The 11735-nt window shown below is 33.0% G+C and overlaps 1 protein-coding gene across 4 annotated transcripts; it reads left to right on the plus strand.

Annotated features, from left to right (window-relative positions):
- Positions 1–2159: 2159 nt before the first annotated feature.
- LOC110878898 lies at positions 2160–7034 on the plus strand. 4 transcript variants are annotated; one of them, XM_022127295.2, is made up of 10 exons: positions 2160–2310; positions 2400–4335; positions 4437–4478; positions 4989–5175; positions 5745–5826; positions 5916–6073; positions 6139–6326; positions 6454–6523; positions 6641–6739; positions 6868–7034. In XM_022127295.2, the coding sequence occupies exons 6-10, from the start codon at positions 6011–6013 to the stop codon at positions 6961–6963; spliced, it is 516 nt and encodes a 171-aa protein (XP_021982987.1). In that variant the 5' UTR covers positions 2160–2310; positions 2400–4335; positions 4437–4478; positions 4989–5175; positions 5745–5826; positions 5916–6010; the 3' UTR covers positions 6964–7034. The 4 variants fall into 4 exon arrangements, with proteins under 4 accessions (XP_021982987.1, XP_035830861.1, XP_021982982.1 ...); XM_035974968.1 differs by having other exon boundaries at positions 5763–5826; XM_022127290.2 differs by having other exon boundaries at positions 4989–5158.
- Positions 7035–11735: the final 4701 nt, after the last annotated feature.

The following is an 11735-nucleotide window of genomic DNA, read 5'->3' on the forward strand; positions in this document are numbered from 1 at the left end:
CGTCCGGTACCGAAAATCCTCAAAAGTGGGTACCGGTACCGGTACCGAATATATCCGGTTCGGTACGGTTCGGTACCGGTACGGTACCGGTATTTGAGGGTAAAAACCGGTAAATACCGGTAGCGTACCGGACCGGTACCGAAAATGTTAAAAGTCGGTACCGAAAAGGTACCCGGTTCGGTAAATTCGATATCGATACCGGTACCGGGTCCATTTTGCTCATCCCTAATAGCTAATACTAGAAAACCAATTTAAAAAAAAAAATCGGAAGTATTTCACTTTTGTTAGCAGAGTTATAAAAAAGAAAAAAAAAATAAAAGTCTTTATCAATATATTGGTATTGGTACCTGTTCAACTTGCAAGCCCAAGAATGAATTATTTCTGCAATTCAGTCCCTTGGTATTATACTAATAATCTGTGGGGTCGCAGACAAAAAGATCATCAGACTTTGATAACCAACCCATATGAAACAACACCTCAAGTGACATAACATTTCACAAACTTCATATCCAAACTAACAGCAATACTCACAGCTTTGTGTATAAGCATATCCGATTCTTCCGCATCGGCATCAGTAGAATACCACCCAAGTATATAAAAGTTTGTAAACACTTTCTTATCTGTTCCACACACATTATCAATCAACTACACAATCTTAAAAAAAATCCGCTACCTTATAAAACCAAAGCCCTAACATAATCATAAGAAACTATTATTTTAACATAAAATCAAAATCCTAAAATCCAATCACAAACTCACATAGTTCCTGTTTCTTCTCGAGGAAGGGGCGATCGAGGAAATGTGTGTAGGGATCGTAGAGGAGTTCGAAGTTGTTGAGGATCTCGACCGTCACTACTAGAAAATACACATATCTTGACACGCGAACAATGACACACGCTCATTTCATGACATTCAGAAGCGTGTGTCAAGAAAAAAATGTCATGTTTTAAAAAATTCAATAAAATTATGACACATTTTTTTGCGTGTCATCTTTTTAATGTCATTAATAAAAAACAAGACCATTTTATGACATTTCAAAACGTGTGTCAAGAAAATAATGTCAAGGTTTACAAAATTCATGAAATTTATGACACTCTTTTTTGTATGTCGTCGTTTTAGCGTCATAAAAAAGAAACAAGACCATTTTATGACATTCCAAAACGTGGTCAAGAAAAAATGTCATGGTTTACAAAATTCAATAAATTTATGACACTCCTTTTATGTGTCATCTTTTTAGCGTCATAAAAAACATTATATTTTCTAAATTAAAAGTACTAGCGAAATCCCTCACGCATTGCGGTGAAAATTTGATCAGTCGTTACAATAATGGTGTGACATTGGCACTCGGTATAGCAACCAAAAGATATATGACCAAAATGATGTCTACATATATTTTACATCTATTAAAAACCATATGGGTAATGCAGAAACCGATGTTGGAATCAATTCGGTTTATCAACTGCAAACATATAACTATTAAAATAATATGTAACTTGAATACCATAACTATACTCATATTTTATTTTCATAAGCTACAAACCTAATGTGTCACTAAAAGGAGTAAAAGATTACTTCAATTAAAAAAAACTTTATTTGCATATATTCATTTAACAAATCTTTAGAATAAATAAGTTTAACAAACGTTTTAACTTATAGAGACGAGATGTTGTCTCAACAACTGTAAATATTTTTTCTTTTAATTTTATTTTATTAATGATCAATATATATATATGAAAATTTAAAAAACAAACTAAAAAATAAAGTTTAACTTATAGAGACGATAGGTCGTCTCTAAAAAGTTTGAGTAGTCAAAAATAATTTTCATTTAGGCGGCAAAATTTTCCACCATTTCAAATTGATTTGAAAAAAAAGTCTAACATATAGAGACGATGTGTCGTCTCTGTAAGGAAAGATAATTTTGTTTTATTTTTTAGTTTTGATTAATAAATAATTAAAAATACAAAAAAATTTATTTGCATATAATAGAGACGACATATCATAAGTACAATTAAGTTTTTTAATATTTAATTGAGCCTGAGAAATCTTTTTTATCCACAAACTCTAGATTACCAGAAATGTTCACCATTTTTACCTCTAATTTTTTTCCTAAAAGTTAAATTAAAATTTCTATAATTTCCCTCCAACTTTCTATCCTAAAAAAGTTAAAGTTTCCCTCTTACGTTCGTCTCTCTCAAGTTTCCCTCACTCTCGTCTCTCTCATTCGCTTTCATCATTCTATGAAAAATCATCATCAAAACAGGTTGTGTGGCTGTGTTTCTGCAGTTTTTTCCACGGATCCACCATACCCGGGTATGATATGTTCAATTTTTGGTTTCTTATATTAAACCCTAACCCTAGTTCGTCTTTTGGTGTTTCTCCTTAAAAATCATCTTCAACAGGTTGTGTGTCGGTGTTGCTGCAGTTTTTCCCATGATTTCAGCTTTTATATTAGGTACGATATGTTCAATTTTGAGCCTCTTATCTCATAACAATCTGTTTAATTTTTCGACATTTCCTTGACGCGATTTGTGCTTTGATTTTTCTGTGCCAAGATCATCCATTATATAGTGTGAAATTAACTATTCATTTCTGAATTAGGTTAGTATTACAGCCGATTGAAGATAAAAATAAGAAAAGTCATTTTGTAAGATTCAAAGATTGGTTATGTTGATGTCTGGTACTCTGGTATAAATTCTTTATAAGCTATAGCTTAGACCTTGTGCATGATGTAAATGGTAGTGCGACATGATATCCATGCTCATTGTTAAAAATAAGATTTTCCTTTTTATACATTTGGGTTAATACATTTCACAACAATAAATTAACTCGGCTAGGTAGATTAGATTTGTGTTACCTTGGTCTAATAATATCTAAGCCACATATTACAAAACATTAAAGTGGATGAGTATAAGAAAAGAGCAAGTGTGCATATTCTTAAATGAGAACAAGTCTCTAGTCTGATCATATCGCACATCTTAAATCAGAAAAAAAAGTGTGCATATTTTTATTTTTTAATATTTTTTTTGTCGTACCTTTGCCGTACCCGTATCTTGGATTTTTCAGTTTTGACGTTCCCCGTACCCGTATCGTCCCCGTAACCCAGTCCTGTACCCGTTCCCGTGCTACATAGTCGATTCATTTTCACTTTTGATTCACCTTGACTAATCAAATTGACATTAAACTTGACCAGTATTAACCCTTCTACCTAGAATAACTAACTTGATTCTTGAACCTTTTTATCCATTGACTTGTGCATTAACTGAGAGAAAGGCTTTTCCAAATATGCGAAGTTATCAAGTATTTTGTTTGTTCATTTATATAACATTCTTCATTTTTTTTTTGCTGTAGCCTACAGATATGTCTAGACCAATTTGGCAATGTCAACTATTTATAAGTCTCAATAAAATGGCTTTAGAAGTTTCGATAAAATGGCTTTTGAAGTTTTGATCTAAACATAACTATCCAGATAATTCCACTATTAGTTAAAGTTTTGATAAAAATGGCTTTTTCCAAGTATGTGAAATCATAGCTGTCTACAATATTTTTGCTGCAACTTGAATGTATGTTTAAATTAATGATTTTAATTTGCAAAGCAAAATTGGCACTTAAAAATATATTTCGTATTTGGACGCTGGATGCTATAAAAGTATAAATGTTTGGGTGCTTAAAAACCCTGAAGTTGCTATATAAATCAAAACTTTTTTTTATTGAGTGGTGGCTCGTGTAACATCAAGCTCGAGCCTGAGCTCACTTTGGCTTGGCTCGACTCATTTACAGCCCTACTGCAGATAACTGTTTTGGATAATAACTGATTTAGTTATGCCATATTAACTCATTCTATGTTGTCAAGACGCAATGCGCAGGCGAGGCGCACAGGCCTTGGCCGGAGCCTAGGCGCAAGGAGCAAAAAAGACTAGGGCTTTTTCAAGAAAGGCGGAGGAAAAAAATTAAAAAATATATTATGCTTTGAAAATAGATACAAAAACACAAAAATTGTGCCACAAAAGTCTTTTTATATTGTGGCAAAAAGAAGTGCCACTAAAAGTCCAAAAACTTTGTGCGGCATGTTGAAAAAGTGCCACTAAAAGGCTTTAGCGTTAGCGCTTCTAGTGACACTTGTTTTGTGTGCCGCCCATTCCTACAAGGGCCTTTAGTGACACCTTTTTTGTGTTTTTGTGTCACTTTTTGTATGTCAATAGATGGCATTTATTTGTAGTGGGTGTTCCATGTTTTCAGCTCATCCATTGTGGATGCATTGTCTCACTTATGACTATTCGCTGGGTGATTTTGGTGGGATTACCTGTGTAAACCGTTCAAGAACTTAATCTTCTTCTGGTAAGAATATATTGATTTCTATAAATAAATTGATTTGTTATGTATTATTATGGTATTCTATATCCCAAGTGTAGCTAACTATATAAATTCAAACTTCTTAGGCACATCTTCACTTTAATGCTGAAACAAGGCCTCAAGATTCGGTAAGAATATACTGATTTCTATAGATACACTATTGACTGGTTATTTCTGTTTGGAAGTGAAGCTATTGAAGGCAGAAAATTGGCATCGGTATGGAAGAAGTTTAGCTCGAAGGAGTTCGGGATTACGACTTCTATGATCGCAAAGTCTACATGGATAGAAAGGGGGCGCTATAGTGTAAAGGGGGGTTTTAAACCACACCCTGCAAGTTAAAGGAATGGGCTTTAAAGCTGCCCGTGTGACATGGCGGTTAGGTGGCGCTGAGGTGGCGTGATAAAGCCCCTAGGGGCTTTATACCACACCCTCCAGCCTTATGACCTTCTAAGTCGCTTCATTTCAAAAATTAGATTAATATTGTAATAATATATTTTTGTTGTCATATTTAGACATCACGTATAAAAAATGCTTTTTTGCTATGTTCCAACCCGTATTGCGAAATTTGGACATCACTTATAAAAATTGCTTTTTTTATCATATGTTATATAAACTTACATGTAAATGTCTTGCTGTAGATATCACTGTGATGTGGCAGATCAGAGACTTGCTCAACATATTGACAAAGGAAACGAAGATGGGTTGCTTATCAGCAGTGTGGCTTCTTGCTCAAACCTATGGGCTCTTATAATGGATTCTGGCACTTTATCACCTCTCAAGTTTACCAACTCCCTCATTTCTCAACAAGGTTTTTCATGCTTTAGGGTCTGGTTTGTTGAATGATTTATTCTAGATAGGGGGTGTGAATTTCTGACACCACCCGAAAACACAACACGAACCTAACACGAAATTCGCGGGTTTGGATTTAGTCTAAACGGGTTCGGGTCAGTTTCAGGTTGAATCCGCCCACCCATTTAGCTAAACGGGTCAGGTTCGGGTCAACCCGGTCGGGTTGGTGGGTTGACCCGTTTAACCCATTTCTCTAATATTATATTTTTTACAATATGTTTTATGTTATAAATTAAATTTGGTGTGTATTTTATGCTATACTTATAACTTAAAAATAGAAATTGACATAAGATTTTATGATTTTAATGTAATTTTATTATCTAATTTGTGATTTTTTTAGTAGATGTTAATTTTAATATATTAATTTGCTGAAAAAAATAAAAAAATAAATAAATTCAAGTTCGGGTCAGCCTGCGAATATTCGGGTCAGGTTCGGGTTCATATCTATGAAACAATTTTCGGATTCGGGTCGGGTTGAACCCGCCAACACGGCCCGTTTAGCACCCCTAATTTTAGACTACTAAGCATTTTGTTGTATATTAAAGGATTAGATTATGCAACAGCGGGAGAAATCCTACTATATTAGCGTGATAGCATGTGCGAACAACGGGAGCTCTTTGGTTAAGGGTAAGGACAATCATATCTTGTAAAGCTGAGTGCTTGCCTGCTCGCTCTCTTATCCTCTAGTTTTTTTTTTTTTTTTGTATAAAATGTAGGTACCAAATACATTCAGCAGTGTTACAAAGTCAGTGAATCACTTTCTTTTTAGTGGATAAATAATAAATGGAGAGAAAGGTTCCATATCACTGCTATGGCAACTGCGAGAACCAGATGGGCAAATGTTATGTCCCATGGCGCTGGATTCTCTGACCAGGTCAAAGCATTTCTTTTGTTATTTACATGAGCGATTTGTTTGATTTTGTATTAATGTGATCCTAGGTTGTGGAACTGGACTTGTTGTATCCAAGTGAAGGTATGCATAAACGATGGGATGCCGAGTATAGGATAACATTAACTGCAGCTACATCAAACCAAGTTGCTTTTGTTCTAAGCATCCGAGAAGAAAACTTGCAGATGATACACATGACACACTTCGCACTTCTGTGTTTCCTAGCAAACATGTCAAGGTTAAGTTTCATGTTTTGTTTCTTTCCTTTCGTCACATGTATGGTGTCTCTTTTGGTCAACTTTGTTGGCGGTCTGTAGGAAAAATGGACAAGGGTCTGCTTCTGATATAATTTTGATTTTTTATAGGGCAATGGTCGTGTATGCTTCACGAAGTGGTGCCAACATTAGGGTTAAACTCATCTGGAATAACGCTAGGGTAAGCACTAAGTCCCTTATTTAAATTGTGGGTGTAGTGATATTGTAAATATTGAAACCCTTTAGTTTAAACTTAAATCGCAATGGTTTCACATTTCTTGATATTTTAATTGTGTAGTATCCATGTCAGCCAGAAGGTATTGAATGTGGGTCCTATGTGATGAAGTTCATGAAGGAGATAGCTTATGGAGGAGTTGAAATACTTGACAATGATAATGTAAGTTTAGGCATATTTTTGTCTATATATTAGAGAAATATGTATTTATATATCCAAACAAATGCTTAAACTCATATATTAGGATTAAATTCTGATTTAAGATTTATTTTATTTAATTGTTGTCTTAGGTTGGGAAAGGAGTAGAAGAATACTCGGCTGCGGATATGGATGACATTCGTGAAGATTGGTCGACTTATGCAGTTAACTCTATTTTTAAGTTATAAATCGTATTCTAGGTGTTGATAATGTATTGACAAACAATTCTTTTTTTGTTAATGTTAAAATATTTGTAGTATACTTGACAAATGATTATGTAATAGATTGTTTTGGTATATATATATATATATATATATATATATATATATATATATGTGTTTGTTTTATGAAAAAATTTATTGTTTTTGTTATTATACATGTATCCAGGGCAAATTAGTAATTTTATAAAAAAAATTTATACAATTAAAAGCATGACACGCGTAAATGAATGTCATACGTATGTGTCATAAATGATTGTCATGAACGTGTGTCATTAAAAAGTGTCATAAAATGGGTGTCATGAATGTGTGTCATGAATGCGTGTCGTGAATGCGTGTCATTAAATGTGTGTCATTAAATGTGTGTCATGAATGCGTGTCATTAAATGTGTGTCATTAAATGTGTGTCATAAAAATATGACACACAAATGCATGTCATGTTAATTTTATGACTCCTCAATCAACGACTCGCATTTGCGTGTCATAAAGACCCTTTTATGACACGCAATGCATGTCAAGAAAGGTGTTATTTCTAGTAGTGCGTGCGGCCACGTTGTACTCCGATGCGATGACGCAACAGAAAACCTTAGAGGATGGAACCCAACTAAACAACAAGAAAAAAGAAGGCAGATGAAGCTAATGTTATTCTTCGGTCATTCAACTGCTTGACGACAATTGGGTAGATGAAAGGGAGAAATCAATGTAGGGTTAGAGAAGGAGCGGGAAGATGAAAATAATGAGGGGAGGGAAATGAATTTTGGGGAATATGTGCAAGTTTCTAGAGGGAAAAGGTGAATATGGGGGGAAATCAAAAAAATTCAAAAGAAATGGTTTAAATGGGTGAAACTTATTTAGGAAAACAAATTAAATTAATATCAATAAATCTTATCTTCTAATAAATTAATATAATAAATATTTTTATAGGTATAAGATTGTTAAAAAAATAGAACTTATTAACTTATACAAAATATAATATAATAGTATTTTTTAAAAGAAAGAAAAAAAAATTACATAAATTCTAATTGATGTACATCTAAAAATGGTAAAGTTTACTTACAAATTTATAAAGGAAGTAAAAAAAAACGTACATAAAAAATGAAAGAAAATCAGTAGTGGTGAGTGGTGATATGTGGCAGTTAGCGGTGTGCATGGGTCAGTTTGGGTCGGTTCTGACCAAAAACCATAATCATAACCGCGATGTCGGTTATTGGATAACCATAACCATAACTCGATCGGTTATTGTGGTTATAGTTATTCGGTTTTGATGGTTATAGCGGGCCAGTTATGGGTGGTTAACCGTGTATTTAGCTTAGCTAAAAATAGCTTAATTTTTTGTAACATAGAATAAAATGTTATCGTATATCTGTATATATTAGTATATTACATATAATCTATAATATTAATACCAATTATTATCGAATATTCAAATAAAGTGATATGATACATTCCATAAATTCAAATAAACATTTAATCAAAACCACAAAATGATATGAAAAACCGATAAGTACTAAAAATCTTCAGTAAAAAACATCAAATATTAAAAATATGGTGAAAAGTGCTAAAACCTACAAATATCTATTACATGTCGGTTCGGTTCGGTTATGGTGGGTATGGAAAAAGTGATAACCATAACCAACCCGCTACTTTTGATTTTCAAAAAACCATTAACCGACCCATCAGTTTTTTATTTGGTTCGATTTTGTCGGTTAATTCGGTTATGGTTTGGTTAATTCGGTTTTTTGCACACCCCTAGTGGCAGTTGTAGCAGTGGTCGGAGGTGGCGGTGGTGGGTGGCGGCCCGTTTCCCCGATATTCGTAGGTCCACTTATGATTACTCCATCTTTCTTGGTAGCAACCTTGTGGCGTGGAGTGCCAGGAAACAACCCACCATCTCCCGTTTTAACTGTAAGTCTGAGTGTCGTGTCATGGCTAACAATTTCATTGAAATAATATGTTCGTGAGTTACATGCCCTTCCATAGGATTGTCCTCCAATTTTTTTGTGTGACAATCAATGTGCCCTATTTCTTACTTAAAATCATGTGGTTCACAAGCATACCAAACACTTTGATCTCGATTACCACTTCGTCAGGGAGCTCGTTTCATCCGGCAAGATCTAGACTCAATTTGTTCCAACTAACTTGCAGGTTACCCATATCTTTACGAAAAGCCTCCCTCATTCACAATTCGAGTTCTATCGGAATAAGCTTCGCCTTGGACCTCCACCATCTCGCTTGAGGGGAGATATTAGTCTAGGTTAATATATTGTTTTGTATTTATCTCATTCTTTTGTACTAATGTGTAAATTTCTCAATTATTTATAGAGTTGATTTCCTACCCTTGATTAGTGGAGAATCTGATTACATCAAAATAATAAGAAATTTAGAACAGTAAGGTAGATATAAAAAGTAAATGTAAAAAGAAAAAGCTAGAAACTCGGTCAATATCGGTGCACTCGTTGTAACAAGATGGAATTTCAATTTACCCGTTGTGACCCGTTTAGCTAAAATATCTTACCCAAACTAACCCATATAATTTTAAAAGCAACCCAAATAACCCACTTAAAAGCCTTTGGATCAAGATTGTCACCTCTAGTTAAATCTAAAACGACTTGTTTGACCTAAATTTTGTGCATATAATAATATTTTAGAATTAAAGGTTTACAATAAAAATACAAATGTATAAAAATATTATATTACCTTTTGTCAATTTCTTGTAAGTTATAATTATGCATAAAATACCCGACAAAAAAATATAATATAATATAAACGGTTAGACAGGTTGGCGGGTTAAACCTAAAACTGGCCCGAACTCATTTAAACTAAACCAAACTCGTGAATTTCGAGTTAGATTTGTGTCATATTTTTTAGTCATATCGGAAATTCAAACCCTTAATCTCAATGAAAAGAAGAGGGAAAATTTTAAAATAAAGTACTTGAAAATTTAAAATGTCATTAAAAGCCTACTGAAAAGTGCCAATAAAAACGTAAATTAATGGCATTAAAGATAAATGCCACTAAAAGTGCCTTTTAATTAAACATGACATACACAAAGTACCACTAAAACCTAATTTAATGGCACAAAAACAAAATGTCATTAAAGACGTTTACCACTAAATGGACTTTTTTTTTTATACCTTCCAAAACCAACACCAATCGGCATGGCCATCCCAAAACCACTATGACAAGCCTAACTGTAACGAGCTTGAACCTAAAAAGAAACTCGTTAAGTAAACTAGCCCGAGCTCAACCCAGCTCATGAGCCTAAACGAGACATTGATAATATAAATTTTTAATTAATATATCACTTTTCATAAGTCCGTACAATTTTTTCTCTTAACAGTTTTCAAATTTTTCCTATGATTTGCTATTGGAAATTAACCATGATGTCTATATATATTAAATAAAAAATAATTGCTATAGGAAATTAACCCTTATGTTTATATAATGTTTTTTATGACGCTAAGAAGATGACACAAAAACAGTGTCATAAATTTATTAAATTTTTGTACAACAATGACATTTTTTTCTTGACACGTATTTAAATGTTATAAAATAAGCATGTGTCATTATTCGCGTGTCAAGATAGATCTTGTTTTTTTTCATGACGCTAAAAGGATGACACACAAAAAGTGTGTCATAAATATATTGAATTTTGTAAAACCATGACTTTTTTTCTTGACAGCCACTTTCGAATGTCATAAAATGAGTGTGTGTCATTGTTTGCGTGTCAAGATAAATCTTGGTTTTTTTTATGACACTAAAAACATGACACACAAAAAGGAATGTCATAGATTTATTAAATTTTGTAAACCATGACATTTTTTTCTTGACATACACTTTTGAATGTCATAAACATGCGTGTGTCATTGTTTGCGTGTCAAGAGAAGTGTATTTTCTAGTAGTGATTTTTGTCAGATATGGATGGAGTTAAGTCAGTTGGACCAAATGAAATGACAAAAATGCCCTTGGCAGCTTTAACAGATATGGATGGAGTTAAGTCAGTTGGACCAAAATGGCAACGATGAAACCTTTTTGGATCCAGATGTTAAAAATGAAACTTTGGACTAAACTGGGAAAATGGCTCAAACCACATGGACTAAAATGGCAATTTACTCATCTAAATAAGTTTATAATTAACAAATTCAAAAAATTAATGCAAGTCTAGAAAAATTATATACCTAAATAAGTTTATAATTAACAAATTCAAAAAATTAATGCAAGTCTAGAAAAATTATATACCTAAATAAGTTTATAATTAACAAATTCAAAACACTTGATTTTGGACTGATCTAGCAACTTGAATCAAACCTCAGGGACGAATTTAGCAGTTTTACCAATTCATTAACAGAGGTTCTAACGGTGTTAATTTATTGGACTGAAATAGCAACAAAAACTAGGCTCAGGGACAGGGACTGTTTTAGCAAAAAAAGTTGATTTTGGACTGATCTAGCAATTTGAATCAAACCACAGGGACGATTTTAGCAGTTTACTCTAATATATATTATGTTAGCTTTAGAAAAACGTTATTGGAAATAAAAAAAAATGATTTGAATTATTTTATACTAACATTTTAGAAAATATATTATCATTTGGATGAACATGTCATAACAATAGAAACTATATATAATAACATTACTATGTTTATATTAAATTGATAATTTAATGATGGAATCCATATTTTTCACACCCCGATATTTCCACATAACCTGGTGGGGAGTATAGTGACGTAAGTTGATATCATC

This window comes from Helianthus annuus, chromosome 1 (assembly GCF_002127325.2).
Source record: "Helianthus annuus cultivar XRQ/B chromosome 1, HanXRQr2.0-SUNRISE, whole genome shotgun sequence".
NCBI classification, from domain to species: Eukaryota; Viridiplantae; Streptophyta; class Magnoliopsida; order Asterales; family Asteraceae; genus Helianthus; species Helianthus annuus.